Genomic DNA, 22,045 nt, shown 5'->3' with positions numbered 1-22,045 from the left:
AACTACTAAAATATGCTAGTTCAATTGCAAAGTCATACAGCTTTTACATTCATACCACTGTGGAAGGTGTTATTTTTCAGCACCAACGACAGCAGCTTAATTAAGGCATATACAAACAGCTGCTTGGGGATGTTTCTGTCTATTCCTGTCACTTAACAGTTCGGGATCAAGATAAAATATTGTTTTGTAATACATGATATCATCACATAAAGAAAGCAAAAAGAATATTTGTTTAATTCAAAACCATTTATTTATATAAAAACTAATACTAGTAGCTCAGTGATACTGATTTCCAAAAGTTAACAGACGACTTGTGAGTGAACAGATTTTTTTGGCCTTTTTTATGAAACAAAACTAGAAAAGTACACTATTATTTGGATAGGTTGTGGAAAAAAATATCAAAAATATAAAGTAATAATGGAACATGATGGAATCATGTGACATTTTAATTTTCTCCCCCCCAAAAATAAAATGCAGCTCTGCAATTTGAAATATTACACTTTGCCATCATGCAATTTGGATCATATTTTGACTAATTGTTCAGCCCTTGGCCGGAATTTGTAATATAAAATATAGAACATTAGGGTCACATACATGTTCACAGATATTGTCCACATATCCGAAAAGACTTCGTCATCACATGTCCAGTCAGAAACAAATATTACTAGGCATTTTTACGCAAAAAGACCACCTTTTTTGTGTATGTGTCAGTTACCTTGAAGTAATTTGATTATATAAAGCTTTAAAATAGTTCTTACCACACATTTCACACATTGTTACACAATTTGTTTGTTTATCTGATGTCTGCAGATGTAACAGTAACCAGGTAATTAGCCAAATAAGCAATAAATGTAGCTTGAGCGGCTAGTTTCGCCGAACGTTAGCAAACAAGTTAATACACGCCAACACTAACAACTCAACTGAATATAGCTAGCTTAACATTACCTCATCAATAAACAAGCTAATACAAGCTACCTCACCTAAATTGAGCTAACTTCACATTATCTAATCAAGCTAATGCACGCCAAAACTAGCTACCTCTAATGAAATTAGCTAGCTTAACATTATTTAATGAAGTTTGCTAACTTAACATTACCTCGTCAATAAACAAGCTAATACAAGGTAACGCTAGCTACCTTAACTCTAATTAGCTAACTTAACGTTACCTCGTCAATGAACAAGCTAAGACCGGCTACCTCAACTGAATTGTGCTAGTTTCACTTTATCTAGTTACCTCTAATTAAATTAGCTAGCTTAACATAATTTAATCAATAAACAAGCTAATGCAAGCTAACGCTAGCTACCTTAACTGAAATTAGCCATCTTAACATTACTTAATAAATAAATAAGCTAATACAAGCTAACCTCACCTAAGGTTAGCTAGCTTAACAGTACTTAGTCAATAAACGAGCTAACATGAGTGTACGATTCTTTAGTTACAGCATCTAAGAAAAAGTTTATTTACTATTTTAATTTCAGTGAGCAGCCTAGCACAAACAAGTTACTGCACTAGCTTAGTTTATCTAATAAGAAATATTTTACTTACATTTGCACCATCAATCTGAGGCTCCAGTAATACACACATGGACAAAATTGTTGGTACCCCTCAGTTAAAGAAGGAAAAACCCACAATTCTCACTGAAATCACTTGAAACTCACAAAAGTAACAATAAATAAAAATTTATTGAAAATTAAATAATCAAAAACAGCCATTACTTTTGAATTGTTGATTAACATAATTATTTAAAAAAACAAACTAATGAAACAGGCCTGGACAAAAATGATGGTACCTCTATAAAAGATTGAAAACTATTTGACCAGAGTGACATGATTAACTCAGGTGTGTCATTTAATTGACATCACAGGTGTTTCCAAACTCATAATCAGTCAGTCTGCCTATTTAAAGGGAGACAAGTAGTCACCCTGCTGTTTGGTGAAAAGGTGTGTACCACACTGAACATGGACAACAGAAAGCGAAGGAGAGAATTGTCCCAAGACATTCGAAAAAAAATGATAGACAAACATCTTAAAGGTAAAGGCTATAAGACCATCTCTAAACAGCTTGAAGTTCCTGTGACAACAGTGGCTCATATTATTCAGAAGTTCAAGACCCACGGGACAGTAGCCAACCTCCCTGGACGTGGCCGCAAGAGGAAAATTGATGACAAATTGAAGAGACGGATCGTTGGAATTGTATCCAAAGAGCCCAGAGCAACCTCCAAAGAAATTAAAGGTGAACTCCAAGGCCAAGGTACATCAGTGTCAGATCGCACCATTCGTCATTGTTTGAGCCAAAGTGGACTTCATGGGAGACGACCAAGGAGGACACCACTGCTGAAAAAACTCATAAAAAAGCCAGACTGGAATTTGCAAAAATGCATGTTGACAAGCCACAAAGCTTCTGGGAGAATGTCCTTTGGACAGATGAGACCAAACTGGAGCTTTTTGGTAAGGCACATCAACTCTATGTTCATAGACTCAAAAACCAAGCATACGAAGAAAAGAACACTGTCCCTATGGTGAAACATGGAGGAGGCTCAGTAATGTTTTGGGGCTGCTTTGCTGCATCTGGCACAGGGTGTCTTGAAAGTGTGCAAGGTACGATGAAATCTGAAGACTATCAAGGCATTCTGGAGAGAAATGTGCTGCCTCGTGTCAGAAAGCTTGGTCTCAGTCGCAGGTCATGGGTCTTCCAACAGGACAACGATCCAAAACACACAGCCAAAAACACCCAAGAATGGCTGAGAGAAAAGCGTTGGACTATTCTAAAGTGGCCTTCTATGAGCCCAGATCTGAATCCCATTGAACATATGTGGAAGGAGCTGAAACATGCCATTTGGAGAAGACACCCATCAAACCTGAGACAACTGGAGCTGTTTGCTCATGAGGAGTGGGCCAAAATACCTGTTGACAGCTGCAGAACGCTCACTGACAAATACAGAAATCGTTTAATTGCAGTGATTGCCTCAAAAGGTTGTGCAACAAAATATTAAGTTATGGGTACCATCATTTTTGTCCAGCCCTATTTCATTAGTTTGTTTTTTTAAATAATTATGTTAATCAACAATTCAAAAGTGATGGCTGATTTTGATTATTTAATTTTCAATAAATTTTTATTTATTGTTACTTTTGTGAGTTTCAAGTGATTTCAGTGAGAATTGTGGGTTTTTCCTTCTTTAACTGAGGGGTACCAACAATTTTGTCCACGTGTGTAGGTGTAGTGATCCATGAAAGATTGTTAGCTCTTTAAAATGTCCCATAATTCCGTATGACCCAAAATATCACATTTTCACATAAGTTCTAAGAGTAGATTAAAAATGGGGGGGGGGGGGGGGGGGGGGCGATATATTATAACGAGTCATTATCAGGGTTCTCGCCAGGATTTTTTTTCAGCGTAACGGCAGGTCCTCCTGCACGCGCGCGTGCAATAGACGGGAACGGGTAAATCGACAGGAAAGTACGGCTGAGGTGGGGAGACATAAATTAACCTAGATAGGCACCCAGTTGATAAAAACAAACGCACATGGCGTTATCTGTCAAAATAACAGCGCAGTGGCCCTAATCACAGTGTTAACCCTTCCTGTTCGGCCCCCGACCGTGGTCAGGAAGCCCGGGGTTAACCCCCTTCACTTCCTCAGCAGCCGTAGAGGCAAAGACACAGGAGCCCAGCCGTATCGAAGAACACTGCAGCCTTTATTGTCTATAAACAATGGCTGAACCGCACAGTACCGCCAACCCAGCAAATAGACACCTTCTCTCCTCCTCCGACTCCACCGACTGCCCGTTTGTCTCACTCGCTCTCCCCCTCCCTCCCACTCCCTCCCACCCACACACGCTGCTCTCTCCCCCACTCTCATGAGGGAGCCACACACTCTCATAACAACAGCGTAATCTTTGAAATGCGCTGGCGTAGCGGCCCTAATCACAGCGTAATCTTTTAAACTGAGCGTAACGGGCCGTTAAGACTGCGTAACGGCCCGTTAGACAGTGTAACGGGCCGTTATGCTGAAATACGCTGGCGAGAACCCTGATTATCCTATATTACAAATCTGGAAGTGTACATGAATGTGAACCTGCAGGGATAGCCGTTAACGTGAAGAGAAATTAGATTCAGGTGTTTTCATTCAGTGAGATGATAATCAGGTGTGCATGGGTGGCTCCTTTTAATGTAAGAACAGGAATTTATCGATGTCTGATCTTAAAAAAACACTTGAAGGAGATTCATTAAGACCTCAGAAAAAAGTTACTGATGCTCCTGTGTGGAAAGTAATTACAAAACTACTTCATAAGAGTTCAATTTCCACAAACCTGCTGTCAGATAAATCATTTTAACCCCCATTTCATAGGTACAGAAGACAGTTGCATGAAATCTGAAGGCCTGAAAAACACATCTGACCTGTAAAACTTCTACAACATCAATTTGATATCCTCCACAGGTATCATGCCTTGAATATCAGCCTAATATCATAAGTAGGTAAAAAGTAGGTAAAAATGAACCTACCTTTCATACACTTTAACTTGTGTTGACCAACTACCTATTACAAACTGTGATATCAGCCTTGAGTTTATCCAAAATGCATTGAATAAAGCTTCCACTGCTGAATTATCTGAAAACACAGCACATTCAGGGTGTGTTTTGTGTCAGACACTAAACCATATTTTGGCATTAGTTTGGGACATCTGGAGTGGATGAAAAATGTATTTGGTTGCTGCTTTTAACAAAGCAAAAACATGTTTTTAAACACTAAAATTTCACATTTATCTCCTGTACTTATGTTATGAGGGCTCAAAAATGCTGGAAACAATTATTCATGTGAAGGTGAAGTTTTAACTAAATATAGAAAGTTATTGTACCAAAAAAAATCTGATCCTGAGGGGTCGGGTGGGAGGCACCGATTATGTTCATGGATATTCACAATACTCACAAGGATGCACCACTTCTTGTTCTTGTTGCTTCCTTAAAAAATGAACAAAACATTTACAAAGCCATGAACATTTTACCAGATACCAGACTCTGGAAAACTTGCATTATTTTGCGTCTTACAGCACACATGGCTCAAACACTACGGAGCAAAACACAACCGTCAAGTATTGGGAAAACATCTACCGTCCAGTCACCTGAACATTCAACACAAATATATTGGAAAAACAGTGTTTAAACTGCACTGCCGACATGATTTAAGTGCAACATCACTATTACAACAAGGCCAAAACAGAAAGTAGCCATGCTGACGCTGCCAAAATGAGACAGAAACTGGCAAAGAAATTAGGAAACAAGGTTCAACCAGGAGATGGCACTAAGAGGAACAAATTGTGACACCAGCAGGAGAGTCCACAGCAGCCAAGTCACACTGCTGAAAAACCCGCATGAAAGTCTGAAATGAAAACCACATTATGAACAGGAAAAATGCTCAGGTTAAAACAGTAAATCAGGACTCAGACATCATCCCTGCCGTAACTCCTGTCCCAGGTTTGCAGCCAAACATCCAGAACTGATCGTGGCATTTTGTTTTATTTTGTTTGGCCCATCACTTCAACTGATTGATGGATGCCCAAACTACTACTGAAAGAGACGTAGGAGAAGTAAACGGATTCTTACCAGTGAAAGAAGACATTCAATCTACTGGCTACAACAGCTGCAACAGTTGCTCAATTACTTGTCAATAAATAAATCATTTGCCAATCATTTTAATTGTTGATTAATCAGTTTGAGTAACTTTTTAATAAAAAAAGAAGAAAATCTGACATTCAAGCCTCTTAAAATTGAATGATTTTTGGTTCATTTCTTCCTTTTTGATAGTAGATTAAAGCGCTATATAAATACAACCATATGGTAAATTAAACAACTTTGTGTTGTGGACTAAACAAGACATTTGTCATCTTGAAGTTTCGGAAACACTGATCAAAATGAACTAATTGCAAATAATTGTTACTTGTAGCACTATAGATGCCTAAACATTTTGCAGATTGTGAAGCTGCTGCGAATGACTTGCCTCCTGGGAAAGTCACAAACAGAGTAAAAGAACAAAAACTGAAACGCTAAGTCGTTCAAAAACTTTATTTTCTGGATCATTTATTGCAGACAAAGATTTGCATTGTAAGATCAACTGGATTACAAACCATCTAATGAGGAAGAGACATTACTCTTTAGAAAACACAAACTTCGATGGCAAATCTTTCGATTGCGGATACAAGGCAAGGGCAATGAATGTCTGAGAGTTCGACTAAGAAGAAAACTTTGTGTATAAAAAAAAAAAGGTTGAGGTGTGCTGACAGTTGTGTGACACCGAAAGCCAGAGTCACAGAGTGGTGATTTTAATGAGCTCTGTTGTAGTTGTAAACGAACAAAGGCCCAAGGTTTCTAAATGAAGTAGCGGAACATGGAATTCCTGTTTTTCCATCACTACCTGGGAATGATGCATAAAAAGTTGAATTTGAATGTAGAACAGATAGCATCTTGGATAAAATAATGAACTATTAAACCCTCAAATATCTTCCATAAAAGACAGATAATCTGATACTGTGACACTTTGTGTTTTGTTCCCATCTATTAAAACAAAAGCACAGGAGGACCTGCAGATGGATTCATGAAAACAGGAAAAGTAAACGTTGATTGATTTTTAAGGTATGGGCAACAAATCAACCACTCTGTGAATAAATGAAGTCATATCCCTTAGTGAAACTGCATCTGAGTTGACTGGATGTACACTGGATCGGTGGCGTGTTTGTCTGAGTGTGTCTGTACATGGCTGAGAGTGTTCCTGGGGGCGGATTACACAATCATTTCCAGCTGTCGTGCGTATTCGATGACCTGTTGTGCCAGCTCCGTGGAGGGGATGGTCACCTCTTCTGTCCGCTGCTGCTGACTGGTGAAAGAGTAATAGCCGTCTGTGCTCAAACTCCATCCCCTCTGAAATGACAAAAAAAATGAACAGTGAGTGTTTGGATGCAAGAATGTAGGAGGGAATTTATTGCAATTTTAGAGTAACTTGTTAAACAACTAATAAAACTCAGTGGAAGACGCTGTCTTACACTGGGGTTGGCCTTTATTAGAACAAACTATTCTTCATGTCACATTTTTCAGTTCCATCTGTGCAAGTCAAATTATGATGAAAGATGTCTAATTACAACAACAGCTTCAAAGTGAAATGCTTCTAGAAATGTACAGATTTATAGTTTACATAAATGTTTTAGGCACCAGTCCTTATAAAAGCTTTTTTTCTCTCAGGTAACTGTTTTTCCTGGATCAAAAGGGGCCTTTTAGGAGATGACCACACAGAGTCAGTACTATGAGTCCACATATAGTAAAGGCAATGAGTCTGTGTTGCTATATTTGAGAGATTCATGCATTTTTCTTTTTAATTTTGAACATTTTATGCACAAATGTATAGCAGGCTTGAGTAAATTAAACTGTAATTAACAAAACTGGTATAAGTAAATCCCTTAAATGCTCAATTCTGATCATTTTGCCACTGGTTATTTTCTAGATCCTGGATAAATACCACCCAAAAGAGAAGATGTCTCTACACTACATCCAAAAATATCCAAAAAAGGATATATTTTAAAAACGTGTAATTACTGAAAGAATCAATTGTTCACATTACGTACCTTCTTGGCATAGTCTGTCATCTTTTTTGGGGAACTGAAGAACAGCACACGGGTAGCTTCACTGAACTGGATCTGCTCATATGCTTTCTCTATGCAACCTGCGATCTCGTCACTGCAAGAGATAAAGTTCCAGTTTTAGCTTCATCTTCGAAAAAAAAACCCCAAAAACAACAAAAACACTTTCTTCCTGACAAATGAAAATAACTGGGAAAGTGATGCTGCTTTTGTAGAGTCAACTTAGCCACTTAGGGGGGAAAAGCAAGGTTGTGTTTAAATTGTCAATCATACACCAGTGTTTCCTATGGTAAAAGTACTATACAAGCCACACATTAAAACCATAACACGTCTGTAGCGATGCAACAGTAAAAACTGATGCTTCCTTGCTTGAATTCATGTAACATATGGAGAGATTTTAACAGGCATGGTTGCAGTTCTTGTCCTTACCGAATTGTGTCAAGCAGGATATCTATAAAAAAGGTGTAGCTCTCAGCAGGGATGTTGCCTTTGGCGAGGAATACCTTGTTGTAGCTTCCCTCCATCAAGTACTGGAACAGCCAGGAGAGAATTTAAATCATTTAGGTCTTATTTACATTGATGCTACCATTGGTGCAGTGCTACTATTTTTAACAGAAAATTCCACAGAGCGAAGCATGAATGTGAGGAATACTTTTGATCAATGGTACTGACCAATTACTCCTTTCTAGGGCTGGCCCGAATAGTGGTTTCTGCTCTCCAGATATTCGGGCCCTATTAAAGACGAATATCCGAATATTTGTTCCAGCCCGTAGCGTCCAACGGGGGGGAATGTGGCGGAGACGGCCTGAATATTTGTCTGGTCTCCCGGACCGAATATTCGGATACCAAAATTAATATCCGGATACCGTCGTAGCGAACGAATATTCGGATATTCGGGTCCAGCCCTACTCATTTCTACCTTTGAAATAACAGTTAGTGAGAACAACCTATCACAGATAACACTCCTATCTATCTCCGGCTAAAAACTAAAAACTAAATAAAACCATTGTGTGAAGCTTGTAGATTTTCTAGGAATCAGATGTTACAATGCAAAGAAATGCTTGCATATATCAGTCAAACTTAACCAGCTACTGACATTTATCTATTTGAGTATATTAACACTAAGAAATGCAATTTTAAAGAATCAATGAAAAAACAGTCTGAATTTTAGGTAATGTGTTGCTAGCCTTCCACTAATACCAGTAGAGTTCGTGCAGAAATTAACTTAGTAATTCTGAAACTCAGATTATTAATTTAAGTGAAACAGTTAGGTGATTTGAAGGGAAAATTATTAACTGGAAAAACAAATGTCTAAATTTTCCCTTTAACACGTTTTTTGTAGAAAAGTAATGCAACATAAAATCCTAAATGTGTGCTTTGTATGAGTAAATCACAACACCTGCTCTAAGGACACCGGGTGTCTGATGTATACGTTGGTTTGAATGTCTCGTGCGCTCAATCTCTCAAGTTCTGTGTGAAACTCAGACACACGGTTCTGTGAGAGCAGGAAGAGCAAGTTCAGTCCAAGTAACTGGTGCATGTAAGCAGCTTCAGGCAGTTCATCCCTAAATGACAAATGCAACAAAAGAGCCATGTCAGAAAAACCAAGCAAGTATTGTTTAACAGACTCTGCACATGCAAGGGAAATATCAGACATTACTTGTAATCAAAGTAGTAACACTTCAGCTGCGCCATGTATCTCTCAAAGGATGGGATGTCCTTCTTCAGGATACTCCACAAGGCTCCAATTTCAAGGACATCACCTGTAAAACGGACACAAGTTTGCCTTCAGTAGAGATATCACTTTGATTAGTGGCTTACTACCTTGTCACTCACGGTTAACATAGATGTCAGCTTAATTTCATTGTACTCACGAGCTAAAATGAGCTGCTGCTTGGTGAGCGCAGACCCAGTGGTAGGTAAAAAGTTCAGCTCCAGTAATGAAATCTGTAAAAACAAGGTTGTGGTTATTTTCCCAAAAAGTTTTGAAATTGTGTGTTGATTGAGTTATGCTCAATTCTCATGTTAATTGAACATTATGGCACTATTCCATAATTACAGAAGCAACCCAAAGAGTTAGAAGATTAAACTAAGATTATGAACCGAGTTGTAACTAGGCCCTGGGCGACAAAACGACGGCAATATTTACCAGCAATAGACACTACATCTACAGCAATGCGAAAATTGTTTGATAGAATGTTTCCGAGTTTAACATAATTTGCTTGTCTAAACAAATATAAATCATCTTCCCACCCTGACTCATAAGTTCACATTTTTTCTTGACAATGAAGCCAATTTGACCCCCATTGGCTGCAACGCATATCTCCAAAAGAACGCTAGTTTACAGTAACCACAGATTATAAGTGGAATTAGTTTTACAGTATAAAAAACAAACACCCACAGCCCTGATTTGCCCGCCACCTCCACCTAAGAAAATCACTCCTGGCAGACAGCTCCAGAGGTGGATGGACTTGACATAGAGCTGCACACAGAGGCCAGTGGAGTCTTACACCTGGCTGCCCTCTATTTGCCTCCAGGTGCTACTTGCTTTCTTTATTAGCTGAGTATCAAAGTGAGAAATTTCCTTTTGCCATAATTAGTTTAATGTATGTATTAATTAATTAATTTATTTATCAGTTTGCATTAACACTATTTGCCTAGACAAATAGGCTAAAATGGGCATATTCAAAATAACCTCCTTTTCTTCTGGTCTTTATTATAATTAAGTCATTATAAAACCTCAATAATTCTCGATATCGACTGAACTGACAATTTCAACATGACTAATCTCTATTAATAACTAACGCTTGCGTTACGTCTTTGTGACATTGAAAAGAAAAGGGAGCTCATCAATTAACTTCTGTTTAAATGTTTGTTATGGATGTCATTTCCAGGTTAAACTTGTCGGACAGTAAATAAAGCTAACGAACACTACGTTGACGTTAGCAACAATGACTTGTTTCCTTTCTGACGTGACAGTGATTCAAAAATAATTTCACTGGCTTATCATCTAAACACTCACATATCGTTAGCGAATGGGAATTCTGTGACATCACCTTAAATTAATGTCACTGTCGATGTCTAAAGTCTCTCAGATGTTGACAAAAACTCTAAAAACACCGTTAGCCTAGCTAGCATAAGTTAGCAAGCTTAGCTCCGTTTGCTAACAGCGCTTACGTTTCCAAACAATTCCGGGTTCCACTCCTACAATGAAAAACAGACAAATAAATGTGCGAGTCTACCTTAAGTTTGCTAAGAAGCTCTCCACATTTGCTCAGGTTTGGGTTTTTCTTGTTCCATTCTGCTTTGAGAGTCTCATACAGACCCGCAGTCTCTTTCAACGCCATGGTGATTCTGCAAAATGTACGACACCGGCCGCCGTAATACGACTGTCGTAAAACACTCGCGTACCGATTGACTGCTTCCTCCTGAGATCAGACCGTTGATCAAGATGGCGGCGTTCAACGCAGAGCGTTGGCTAAATGACTTACCAAATCATGCCATTTTCAATATTATACGAGACAAGCTGGATTCGGAGACCAACTCGAATGAGAGAGGGGTCGCTAAAAATCTCACGTTTTGTTTGGGAGGGGATTTCTTCGTGTGGGACGACGCGGACCGCCTGTTTTACACGACCAACCTGCGACAGTTGAACTCGGACGAGGATCCGGGCAGCGGGAAGTACCAGACGCTGCTGTGCATCAACCCTCCGCTCTTCGAGGTGTGCCAGGTGTTGGTGAGTCCCACGCAGCACCACGTCGCGCTGGTCGGGCAGCGGGGCGTCTCGGTACTGGAGCTGCCTCAGCGCTGGGGCAAGAGGTCCGAGTTCGAGGGCGGACGGGACAAAATCAACTGCAAAACCATCCCGGTGGCGGAGCGCTTCTTCACCAGCTCACCTTCCGTGAGTCTGCGACAGGCGGCGTGGTACCCCAGCGAGACCGACGAGCCCCACCTGGTGCTGCTCACATCCGACAACACCATCAGGTTTTACGGCTTGAAGTCGCCCCAGACGCCGGCCAAAGCCCTGTCGGTGTCGCAGTCGGAGGATGACAGCAGTGTCCACCCTCCAGTCCGCTCTTATGCTGCATCTCTGGGGGAGATCGCAGTGGCGTTTGATTTTGGGCCGATTTCGTCCCCTCCTCGACAGGTGGCATCACAGCGCTCCAAAGAGCAGCTGTCCTACCCTCTGTATATCCTCTACGAGAACGGGGAGACCTATGTGAGCTACACGAGCCAGACAAGCGGTGTGAGTGTGAGTAAACCTGTTGGACCCCTCCCCATGTACCCAGCAGCTGAGGATAACTACGGCTACGATGCTTGTGCCATCCTGTGCCTGCCTTGTGTTCCCAGCATCCTGGTCATCGCCACGGAAACAGGCACCCTGTATCACTGTGTGGTGCTGGAGTCCGAAGAGGAGGAAGAGTCGGGGGCTGTGGAGAAGTGGATCCGAGGCACCGAGGCGGTTCCAGCTCTGTATGTGTTTGAGTGCGTGGAGCTGGAGCTCACGCTCAAAGTGGCCACTGGAGAGGACGAGGAGCCTCAGGAGTTTGATTTCACGTGCCCGATCAGACTGCACAGAGACCCGCTGTGTCTGCAGAGGTATCACTGCACCCATGAGGCGGGAGTGCACAGCGTGGGATTAATCTGGGTCAACAAGCTGCAGAAGTTCCTCCAGTCCAGTGAGGAGGATAAGGACAGTCTCCAGGAGCTGGCTGCTGAGAAGAGATGCATCGTAGAGCACATCCTTTGTACCAGACCGCTCCTAACCAGTCAGTCAGCTCCAGTTCGAGGCTTTTTGATCGTGTCTGACCTCTCCTTGGGTGCCACCATGATCTGCATCACCAACACCTACGAGTGCATCCTCCTGCCCCTGCTGAGCTCCATTCGCCCTCCCTCTCCTCCTCTGCTCTGCTCCCATCCAGGCCCCGGTTCGGCCAGCTCCCCTCTTCGCGGGCTGGCCGACGACTCCTTCGAGCAGCACATCCGCAACATCCTGGCACGCAGCTCCACCAATCCTCTTGTACTGAAAGGAGGGGACAAGGACACATCGCCGCCACCTCCGGAGTGTCTGCAGCTTCTCAGCAGAGCCACGCAGGTCTTCAGGGAGGAGTACATTCTCAAGCAGGACATGGCCCGGGAAGAGCTGCAAAGAAGGGTGAAGCTCCTGACCGGTCAGAAGGAGAAGCAGCTGGAGGAGATGACTCTGTGCAGGGAGGACAGGAAGAGCTTGAGAGAGGCGGCGGAGAGGTTGGCCGATAAGTACGAAGATGCAAAGTATCGGCAGGAGACCATCATGAACAGGGTCAAAAAAGTGCTGTGCAGCCTGCAGAGTCAGCTACCCATCCTGTCGAACAGCGAAAAGGATATGAAAAAGGAGCTGCAGACCATTAGCGACCAACTCAAACACCTGGACAACTGCATCAGACAGGTGAACATGAAGATGGACTACCAGAAGACGCAGGTGGACAAAGATCTGCCCGCTTCCAGGACAACAGTTTCCCTCAACGCCCACCAGAAGAAGGTCGTTCAGGACGTCCTCAGAGAACAGGGACAGCAAATCGGTGACATGATGAAGCAGATCAAGGACATCAAAAACCATTTCAGCTTCTAAGCACAGCAGAAATCACTAAAATGTCAGATCAGATCATTTTCTGAATGCAGTCAGTTATGAAATGTTCATTTTTGTGACATTTAAGGAGAAGCTGTAATGAATGTGCCATGTGTGGACTTGGGAGTTTGGTTCCAAAGATATTTTTATACACAACAGTATAAGTTTATCTTTGATACGACATGTTGTATGTTTCTTAGTAGTAACACAACAGGTTTGCCTTCAATATGTTGCATATTTTGTTTCTCCAAAATTTCTAAATGTTAAGGTTTGAGTCAAAATATGCCATGTATCTATATCTAAAATGTGGAATAATCTGAGCTAAACTTAGCTTACCAACTTATTTTCAGTGTGGTTTGCTCACTTTTTGTACAAATAATAAACATGAAAGTTCTGTAACTGTTTTTTCTCATTTGTGACTGATATATCATGGTGCATTTTAAACATACTGGCCTAAAAAAATACACTAAAAGCAAAGATTAGAGGATAGGTTAATGGTATTTTCCTGATAGTGTTTTCACTTATTTGTCTCTGAATCGATACTGGTCTGACAGAAAATACCTCCTAATGCAACTTCTAAATAACTGTCTTTATATTCATATGTGTGTGTTTATAAATGCAGTTTAAAATTAAGCTGTAGAGTTGGCTGACTTGTGGCGGAAAGATTAATTACAGGAAATGATAACTTTCCACATACAGCACAGAGGTTCACTTCTTTCCAGGTCTGTACATGTATTTTCATGCTGCTTGCCTCCAGCCTGCCATCTACAGTTGGATCCTGCATTATACAGTCAGATTTGCCAGGAATCCTGCATCCACCAGATGTCACCCCTTCTCCAGAGCTGATGGCCTCAGTCTTTCTCCCACCACAGGTCTCCTAGTGAGGAATTCCCCACATAAACAGCCGGTGACGTATAAGGAGACCCTGGTTTTGTTGAGTAAGCTCCATTGTTGGGGGATCTCTCATGTCGGCGGGGGTCATCTGCTGTAAATCCGGCCTGCTTGCAAATTTCCCCTTGTTGCTTTGGCAGCACTGTATAGCAACAAATATTTGAGATGGTTTATGACTCAGCATAGCCTAATTATGTAACAAGCTGGCCATTATTCAAACTGCCATGGGGATTTTTTATTCTACTCTCTAAAATGACACGGCGAGCAGTTATTATAACATACAGGAAGGCAGGACAACGTCATGTGAAGTCAGAAAGCTTATTTTAGTGAATTTTGTCACCTCAGTTGACCTTTTTCACACATTGCCTCCCTCATTCTGCCTCAAATGCTCAGGAGAGGGTGTGGTGTGCTGCAGGTTTTGCTCAGGAACGCTCCAAATAGGGGGATGTTGTTAAAAGTCTTTCAAAAAGGTACAGTGTTCAGATCCTGAGGAAACTTAGCGGACCCTAGGAAAGGGGTTATTAATAACTCCTGGGCCGGCCCACCACATTCTTCACATGTGAGTCACTGTAAGCCAGAGAGCAGAGGGAGGAAAGGGCCGGATTGCCTCTGTTTCTCATTTGTGTTTCTTTCCATGGAGGAGTGGAACGAGGAGGCGGAGAGGCCACCCCTTCTTCTAGGGAAGCCTTGAAAAGCCTCATGAGAAAGGCACACGGCTCTACACGGGACATACATGTTTGTGCTACAGTTTACAGCAAAACCAAACGAGAAGCAGAGGCAGGCTGGTGAAAAAAATGTGAATGTGGAACTAAACTGGAATGAGGTGGTACAAAAAAGACTCTTTAACTGAGCGTGTGTGAGCGAGGCAGAGAAAATGCTTCAGATTGTGGGAATGAGAGGGGAGAGAGCCTCGGAAAATGGTGGTATGGAGGACTTGGCAGGGGAGAGAGTGAGTCACTGTTTATCTGCTCCGTCACTGAGAGACCGAGTGAGCTTTGGCAGAAAAGAAAATCTTGTAGAATGCCCTCAGAGCTGAAGTGTTGCATTATGTGCTGTATGTTTGCTTGTAGGCATTTTATTAGTAAAAAAAAAAGGTCACTAAAGTCATGAGACACAGTCATTGGAGTTTTATTTGGTTACATAAAAGTTAACATAAGAACAGTTGGTGGAGCTGTGTACAGTAGTCAGTAATATATCAGTCATTCAGCCTAGATGAAAAGTTCTCAGGTCTCAGCATTTAATGTTCTTTTATGCAACTGAGGTTTATTCTCCTGCACATACAAAACAACAGCAACAATTACAAAAATAATATATAAAGTCGGCACAAAAACGTGGCGTTTATAGCGTCAAAAGTGAAATGCGCTCAGGTTATGACATTTGTGCTGCTACTTTAAGTGGAAAATGCTATAAACAAATACTTTGAGCAAAAATACACACATTTCTAGATGACACCCTCACCGAAAATCCAACAAATCAGCTCCATGGCACTAGTCTCCAAAGGAATGTTTTAATACAGGATGGTTTTGCTCTGTATTCTCTCAAATACACACTGAATACTGCTTGCTTAGAGGGCCCCGGCCTTAATTTTTGCTTCTTCTAAGCAAACACAAGTAGATATATTTCTTAATGCTCATCATAGTAAAGCAAACTTTGAGGTGCAAAAAGGAAAAAGAAGCAACCAGACCCGTGTGAATTTTAATACACATTTGCAGCAAGCCCTTGTTATAGTCTCAAATGCATGACTTACACTTAAATACAGTATGTTCCATTGTGCAAGACTAAAATCAGTCTCAGAGGAAGAGTTGTACATATCGCATACAACATTTGGACGTGGGTCTGGGGAGGGAAATAAGAGCAAATGCAAACAGTAGCATAAGTGTGGCAGCCTGTAGAGAAGGAGAATCTCTCTCAGCTGTGACATGTCTATGCATCAGAGCCCTTCTGTCTGCGTTTGGACGGTGGGATCAGGCGGTTTGGCAGCTCAGGCGGTAGACCGTGACCCTCCAGCTTCACCTCAATCAGGTGGCTGGCCAGGGCGAACTCTTCATCATCCAGCATGCCGTCGCGGTCCACGTCGGACAGCTTCCAGATGCGGCCCAGCACAGAGTTGGGCAGGCGGGAGCTCACCATCCAGTCCTTGGCCTTGGTGCCGCTCAGTTTCCCCTCGTTCGGAGCGAGGTTGTAGAAGATTTCGTCGTACTTGGGCTTGTCTTTGGTCACCACCCAATCCAGCTCCTCTTCGCAATTCTCTCCATTCTGCTCGGCGAAGGGGTCGCCCTCTGTGAACGGTCCGGCTCGGGTTCCCATGAAGGCGCCGCCCTGAACGCCGGGTTGCTCTCCAGCCTCCAGCTCCTCTTGCCTCAGGAGGGGCATCAGTTTGGCGATGTCGGCAGACAGCAGCTCATCCAGGGCCGCCATCAGATTCGGCTTCAGGGTTTTGAACTTGGTGAAATCATGAACCATCAGTTGTTCCTTAAAAAGGGGGGAATAGCAATGATTTAAGATGCAATGTAGCTTTCAAGTAGTAGTAGTACTTAAATTTTATATAGGTGAAGAGACTTCTTCATGTAAGTGTTTCCCAGATGTGCCTCAGACTTACCTGCATCTTAGCACAGTCTGGAAAGTCTCCAGCAGAGATGTTGTGCTGGAGCTGGATCTTGGAGAAAATAACTGGCAGCTGGTAGATCAGATTCTTCTTTTTATTGTCCTTCCTGAACACAGAAGGCATCTCCTGCTTCAGATAGCTGATGATGTGGGCGTGGACCTTGGATTAAGACAAGCATAGCAAAGGTTTTCAGTAATCATTTAACGAGCACATATGGAGATGCCAAAAATGCTCTCAGTCACTCACCCTGACCAGACGTGCCCTCTTGACCAGGTCATTGAGTTTGCGTAAAGCTGCATTGCGAGGGAGGTTCTGAATGTCAGCGAACAGATCCTCCTCCTCCAGCTCAAACAGCTTACGGTTATCTGTCACCAGCAGCGGCTCTGACCAGAAGGATCCAATGTAGACTCGCAGAACCTCCGGGGTGCCGAACACCTTCCCCAGGGACCACATCAGGGCGCCGTAGACCCTCATCAGCTGCTGGGTTCCCACCATGTCGGCCTTGTTGAGCACTACTCGCAGCTTGTCCTCGTTGCCCTTCAGGGCTCCGATGGCCTCAGAGAACTCGTCCGATATCTCCAGTTTGTGGGCGTCAAACAGCAGGATGATGCGGTCGACGCGTTCAGCAAACCAACGCAGCACAGCCGGGAAGTCGTAGCCTGCATGAGCAGAAAAGATGGAATAAATAAGACATTCATAAAACTACATGTACATTAAGTTAAAAAAGGTGCAGGAGAGGGGAGAAGGTCGACACAGACACAAACCCCTCACGCCTCTTTTCGGTATCTGTCAAATCCCCAATAGCTGCACTTTTAGACACCAAGGCTTCACTTTGTGCAAGTAAAAACAATCCTTCGACTCCATGTACAAAATATACAAATCTACAAGTCCAACAAGTTTAATTTTTAGAGATTTCTTCATCTGATTCAACATGATCATACTAAAAGAGTCAGCCCACCAAAATTACAAAACAAGACATATTTTCTCACATCATCTTATGGTACAGCCACATGGATAGTTTTGTTTTTCAGATAGACATAACTGAATTTTCCTTGACTGGACTACTGTTTGTGGTGCAGCTGAAAACACCAGTAATGCTGTCATTTCAGAATTACAGAATGTCCCTGTCACTCTCTCGCCAGAAGAACCAGGTTGGATTATTCAGAGAAACTTGGACACTGTTCTTGGAAAGACGCTCGAATTTTGAAAATGTAATTTTTAATTTCCGCGAGCACCACAGAACAACATTCCATTCACCTCCATTGTGTTGGGGTGGAGGAGAACATTTTGGCAATGAATATTCCAAAACCTCAGCTGACAAAAGCAAAAACTATCCACATTGCTAGATAGCAGAACTGCTAAGCGAGGAAATGTGTTTCTCATAATTTGGATGTCCTGAACCTTTTTACTTGTTAGTTGCGCATGCAGATTGATTGGGATAATGGGTTACTTGGAGCATGGGTAGATAAGAAATTTAGAAAAAAAAATGATGTTAGATGATGATTTCTCAACAGTGCGTTCTTCCAGATGTGCTGACAGAATTTCTGTCTGTGTTGTCTCTGGTTTGGATTATGATTTTATGGCTGCTGAGATGTTTTTTGTTTTTTTTTACCCCGTTGCAAAGAGTTATTGTGACAGAGCAAATCGGTCCCATGAGTTAGCCAGGCGTGCCAAGGAGATGAGTTTTGTGAGCTGATGATCGGGGATGTGTGTCTCTGCAGGCCCCTCTTGCCCTCTCCTTACCTTTGTTACTTCGCTCACCTCGGCTCACTCTCTGTTTGGCCCCGGACAGGATCCCCGGTGTGTCAATAATACTGATGCTCTCCAGGACCTGGTTGGGCATCTGGGCGCACTGGAATCTGGGATATTCATATTAAAGTTGATAAGACAGAAGCTGATGAATGTGGAGTTTGTTTGAAATGCTGTCAAAGTAAATGGAAAGAGCATGAATGATGTAGAAATGGTCAACTCTTATCAAAACAGCCAGTGATCTGACAAGCAGATTGGAAGCAACCCTGTCCTCATATCCAGTCCCTCCCACTACAGGCCATTGTGTAGAAGCATTGCTCTGGGCTTCCTGAAGGAAAATGACCACTACTGCCAGAATCAAACAATAAGTCCTGCTAACGATGTGTGGCTTAGAACAACAACACCACTTCCTGTAGCTTAAGAGCTTAACGAGACCACCGGTGCCCAGAACAGGAAGGCAAAGCAACAGCACAGACGCAAATACGTTCACAAACACGCCCTGCCGAGGGACCCCGCTGGAAAACTTACATCAGAGCTTCACGTTGGAGCTCCATTAACAGGAGCACTGCATGTTCCTGCCATGCTTTCTAGCAGCTGACAAAACTGTAAAACCCAGGACCTCTTTCTTGGTGGAAAAACATACTGAGAAATCTGGCAGTTTAGACAGTAAACAAGGGAGGAAAGAACTTCAGGTTTCTCTCACAGTTCCCCTGACCTTCTAAAAAATCTGTGATTTCATTTATTTGTCTTTGCCCAGATAGGTTTCAGAGCCCTCTGACCTCGTCTTTGAACTTGCGTACATTGCAGTTCCTGCCTGAGTACATCAGCTTTCATCGCCCTGTCAGTGATATCGCTTCCTTTCTCCGGTTTTTCCTCAAATAAGGCAAGTGCCTCCTTGCTCTGAAATTTGGCACGAGCTCTTGAAATTCCAAAGAGCTAGAACATTTTCTGCAAACTTTCTGCTCTTCTTTCTCATGTTTTCCCTCGTTGGGTTCTCTCATAGTCCATCCATTTCACACTGATATCTAACTGGCTCCCTCAGTGGAAACTTTACACAACACCTCTGTGAAGAACGTCCCAGCTCTCACCTGTTGAGGAAGGTGTTTCCAAATGGGTTGAGTTTACGGAAAGGCTTGTTGGGGTCTACGATAAGGGCATTCCCTGGGATGACTCCCTCCACCTCCCCGTGCATGATGGCAGTGAAGCAGTCGGTGGTGGGTTCAGGACCCACCCTGCTCCCTGGAATATCCTGCTCCAGCAGATACCTGTCACATACAGCTTGTGATTCAGTAACTGACTTAGATAAACAATAAATTTATCAATCACACACAATTTCACAAATGTATGGCACAGAGATAAGTCATCTTACTTGATGAATGTTGTCTTTCCAGTGGAGTACTGTCCCACCACCAGCACCATGGGCTTGTTGTCAAAGTCTGCATCCTCCAGACTGGGAGAGTGGAAATCATGGAACCCATAATACTGCTCCAGAGGCAGCAGCTTCTTGCGATAAAGGGACTTCAGCCCTTCTGTCACAGTGCGGATCACCTCAGGCGCCTTCTTCACATTTTTCCGCCCCCAGCGTGACATGTTGATTGGTTAATAAGATGATCGGGAGCTTCTTGGAGAAATCAGAGTCAGAGTTATGTCTGTAGCTTGGAGCTGTATTTCCTGTGGCGGAACCTTGGAAAATCTTCAGATGTTTCCTGTATTTGTGTGAACGCTGCTCACTTGTCCTTGAACCCTGCACAGCACACGCTGAGGGGACCGATATGGCTGATGTTTCGTTTGAAGTCGTGGGTTTCTCCTGTGAAAACAGGCGCCACACTGACAACCCTTTAACCCCTGGAGTGTGGACAGAAAAAGAGACAAACAGAATAAAAGAGATTAATCCACATGGCAAAGGGAATCTGTGTGTTCTTGCAGCTGTTGATCAAAGTTTGACACAATCTAGAGTGAGGATGTGGAATCTGAGGCAAGCTTCAGCCCACAAGGCGTCTGCCAAGCATTGTCAGTGCATGCCTGGAAAAAGTTGGTGTTCAGCTGGAAAACTTGCACACCCAACCCAGTGTCGTGATTTGCTAAGGCACAGCTCATTTCTTTACAGTGAAATGCGTAAGACATCCTTTTTTTCCTCTGCAGTTCCTCTCAGCAGAACATGAATTACGTGCATGGAAGGAAAAGTTTTCTGAAACACAATTAACCCCTGAGTAATAATCTTTAGCTTCACATAAACAGAAACACTGGATTAGGAATCTAAGGCAGAGCTCATTATAGAAACAGTCTGACACATATGTAGAAGGTAAGACACGTGTCAGCAGACGTTAAATCATCTGTGGAGAGCTTCTCTTACAAATCTGATTTAAATTAAGACTTAAAAAAAAGTCTGCCCAGAGGAGAGTAAGCAGCACAGTCCTGACATGTCACAAGACCAGTGTGGAAAGAGTTCTTGTCAAAATGGCGATCTCTGGAGATCTAAAGGAGACACATTAAATTTGTGATTACATCCAAAAATACTGAGTCAGGCAAGGAGCTGCAGGAGTAAAAGATGATTGATGTGTTTCCAGTGAGGGGGAAAAAAGGTCTTGGATCAGTTTCTAAAGTTAAACGCTGGTGGAAAATGCCTTGTGGGGTTTGCGCACCACAATTGCAACACAGTTTTGAACTTGAAACAAGGACACTAGCTGTGTAGGCTGCAGTAGCAACAAGTATCAGGGGAGGAAAACTCAAATGTCCACATCAAGAAATAGAAAAGCACTTAGAGAAAGTTTCAGGGTGTAAATTGTGATCTTTGCACTCATCAAATATCACATTTTCTTCTGAAACCAAAGTCACAAATAGAGATTCTTTCATGAAGAAGCTCTAATTGACTTAAGTTAAAACACAAGATGATCATCGTAGTCGTAAGATTCAAAAAGGAGTATTTACCAAGTTATTATGGAGACGTCTTCGGGAACCTTGATCCGTCTTCCCTCCAATCTTGCCCTCTGGAGTCTGGAAAATATTTTGGCTTAAGGAGACAAACAGTCTCTTGGAGGAGCTGCAGCTACATGTATGGGTGTACCTCTGACAGCAAAAAGAAACCTTGAGTGGAGCTTCAGTGCAGCCAGATTACAGTGGATCGCTCTTCTCCTGGAGTTTAATGTATCTCAGATGAGCTGCAGACCTGGCAGGGCTCCTTCACACAGAGAACACAACACTCAGACGCACCACACTCAGGCAAATTTTTTCTCTCCCCTTGCTTGTCCAAGTTTAACACACCTCCTCTTCCAGGGATGCCTGGCAGTACTGTGGGCAGCTCGAACACTCAGCTCAGGGCAGGGATGAGCCGAGCTGTGGCCAGAGGGCGTGGACCTGGAGGAGGGTTGTGAATAAATAATTTGGGTGGAGTTGTTTTTTCTTTTTAAATTTTTTTGTTAACATGACATAACCTCCCAGAGTCCTTATGCATATTTCCAGTAATATCCGCAACCTCATGCTGCACTCCTCCACGTTTTACGGTTCTTTTTTATCAACTCGGCTTAAAGCAACATGTACATTTACAGATGTGACAGATTTTCCTCTCATCA

The 22,045-nt window shown here is 42.6% G+C and overlaps 3 protein-coding genes across 4 annotated transcripts; 1 reads left to right on the top strand and 2 right to left on the bottom strand.

Annotated features, from left to right (window-relative positions):
- Positions 1-6,043: 6,043 nt before the first annotated feature.
- On the bottom strand, positions 6,044-11,023 carry psmd8 (proteasome 26S subunit, non-ATPase 8). Its single transcript, XM_022204204.2, has 7 exons — positions 10,866-11,023; positions 9,498-9,570; positions 9,284-9,386; positions 9,023-9,188; positions 8,053-8,153; positions 7,609-7,720; positions 6,044-6,910 (listed from the first exon to the last, which is right to left on the bottom strand). The coding sequence occupies exons 1-7, from the start codon at positions 10,968-10,970 to the stop codon at positions 6,773-6,775; spliced, it is 798 nt and encodes a 265-aa protein (XP_022059896.2). The 5' UTR covers positions 10,971-11,023; the 3' UTR covers positions 6,044-6,772.
- Positions 11,024-11,043: 20 nt separating this feature from the next.
- On the top strand, positions 11,044-13,630 carry nup88 (nucleoporin 88). Its single transcript, XM_022204203.2, has one exon. It carries the CDS (start codon positions 11,075-11,077, stop codon positions 13,232-13,234), a length of 2,160 nt encoding a protein of 719 aa, XP_022059895.1. The 5' UTR covers positions 11,044-11,074; the 3' UTR covers positions 13,235-13,630.
- Positions 13,631-15,234: 1,604 nt separating this feature from the next.
- Positions 15,235-21,806, bottom strand: ehd2b (EH-domain containing 2b). Of its 2 annotated transcripts, none has more exons than XM_022204201.2 (7): positions 21,405-21,806; positions 19,846-20,321; positions 19,565-19,741; positions 18,471-18,586; positions 16,974-17,386; positions 16,722-16,886; positions 15,235-16,594 (listed from the first exon to the last, which is right to left on the bottom strand). In XM_022204201.2, exons 2-7 carry the CDS (start codon positions 20,064-20,066, stop codon positions 16,046-16,048), a joined length of 1,641 nt encoding a protein of 546 aa, XP_022059893.1. In that variant the 5' UTR covers positions 20,067-20,321; positions 21,405-21,806; the 3' UTR covers positions 15,235-16,045. The 2 variants fall into 2 exon arrangements, with proteins under 2 accessions (XP_022059893.1, XP_022059894.1); XM_022204202.2 differs by having other exon boundaries at positions 18,489-18,586.
- Between the last annotated feature and the right edge of the window lie 239 nt (positions 21,807-22,045).

The sequence above is a fragment of the Acanthochromis polyacanthus genome, chromosome 13 (genome assembly GCF_021347895.1).
Source record: "Acanthochromis polyacanthus isolate Apoly-LR-REF ecotype Palm Island chromosome 13, KAUST_Apoly_ChrSc, whole genome shotgun sequence".
NCBI classification, from domain to species: Eukaryota; Metazoa; Chordata; class Actinopteri; family Pomacentridae; genus Acanthochromis; species Acanthochromis polyacanthus.
The sequence above is the reverse complement of the archived record's forward strand: the minus strand, read 5'-3'. Positions and strand labels throughout refer to the sequence as shown.

Bases quoted from the DNA above. Each gene is read 5' to 3' on its own strand.
- ehd2b (XM_022204201.2), bottom strand. From the start codon at position 20,066: ATGTCACGCTGGGGGCGGAAAAATGTGAAGAAGGCGCCTGAGGTGATC. The intron at 19,742-19,845 runs GTAAGATGACTT...TGTATGTGACAG, and splicing joins GGAAAGACAACATTCATCAA to GTATCTGCTGGAGCAGGATA. The intron at 16,595-16,721 runs GTAAGTCTGAGG...CCCCTTTTTAAG, and splicing joins CAGACTGTGCTAAGATGCAG to GAACAACTGATGGTTCATGA.
- psmd8 (XM_022204204.2), bottom strand. From the start codon at position 10,970: ATGGCGTTGAAAGAGACTGCGGGTCTGTATGAGACTCTCAAAGCAGAA. The intron at 9,571-10,865 runs GTAGACTCGCAC...TTGTTTTTACAG, and splicing joins AGCTTCTTAGCAAACTTAAG to ATTTCATTACTGGAGCTGAA. The intron at 8,154-9,022 runs GTGTTGTGATTT...TGGCTGTTCCAG, and splicing joins ACCCGGTGTCCTTAGAGCAG to TACTTGATGGAGGGAAGCTA.
- nup88 (XM_022204203.2), top strand. From the start codon at position 11,075: ATGGCGGCGTTCAACGCAGAGCGTTGGCTAAATGACTTACCAAATCAT.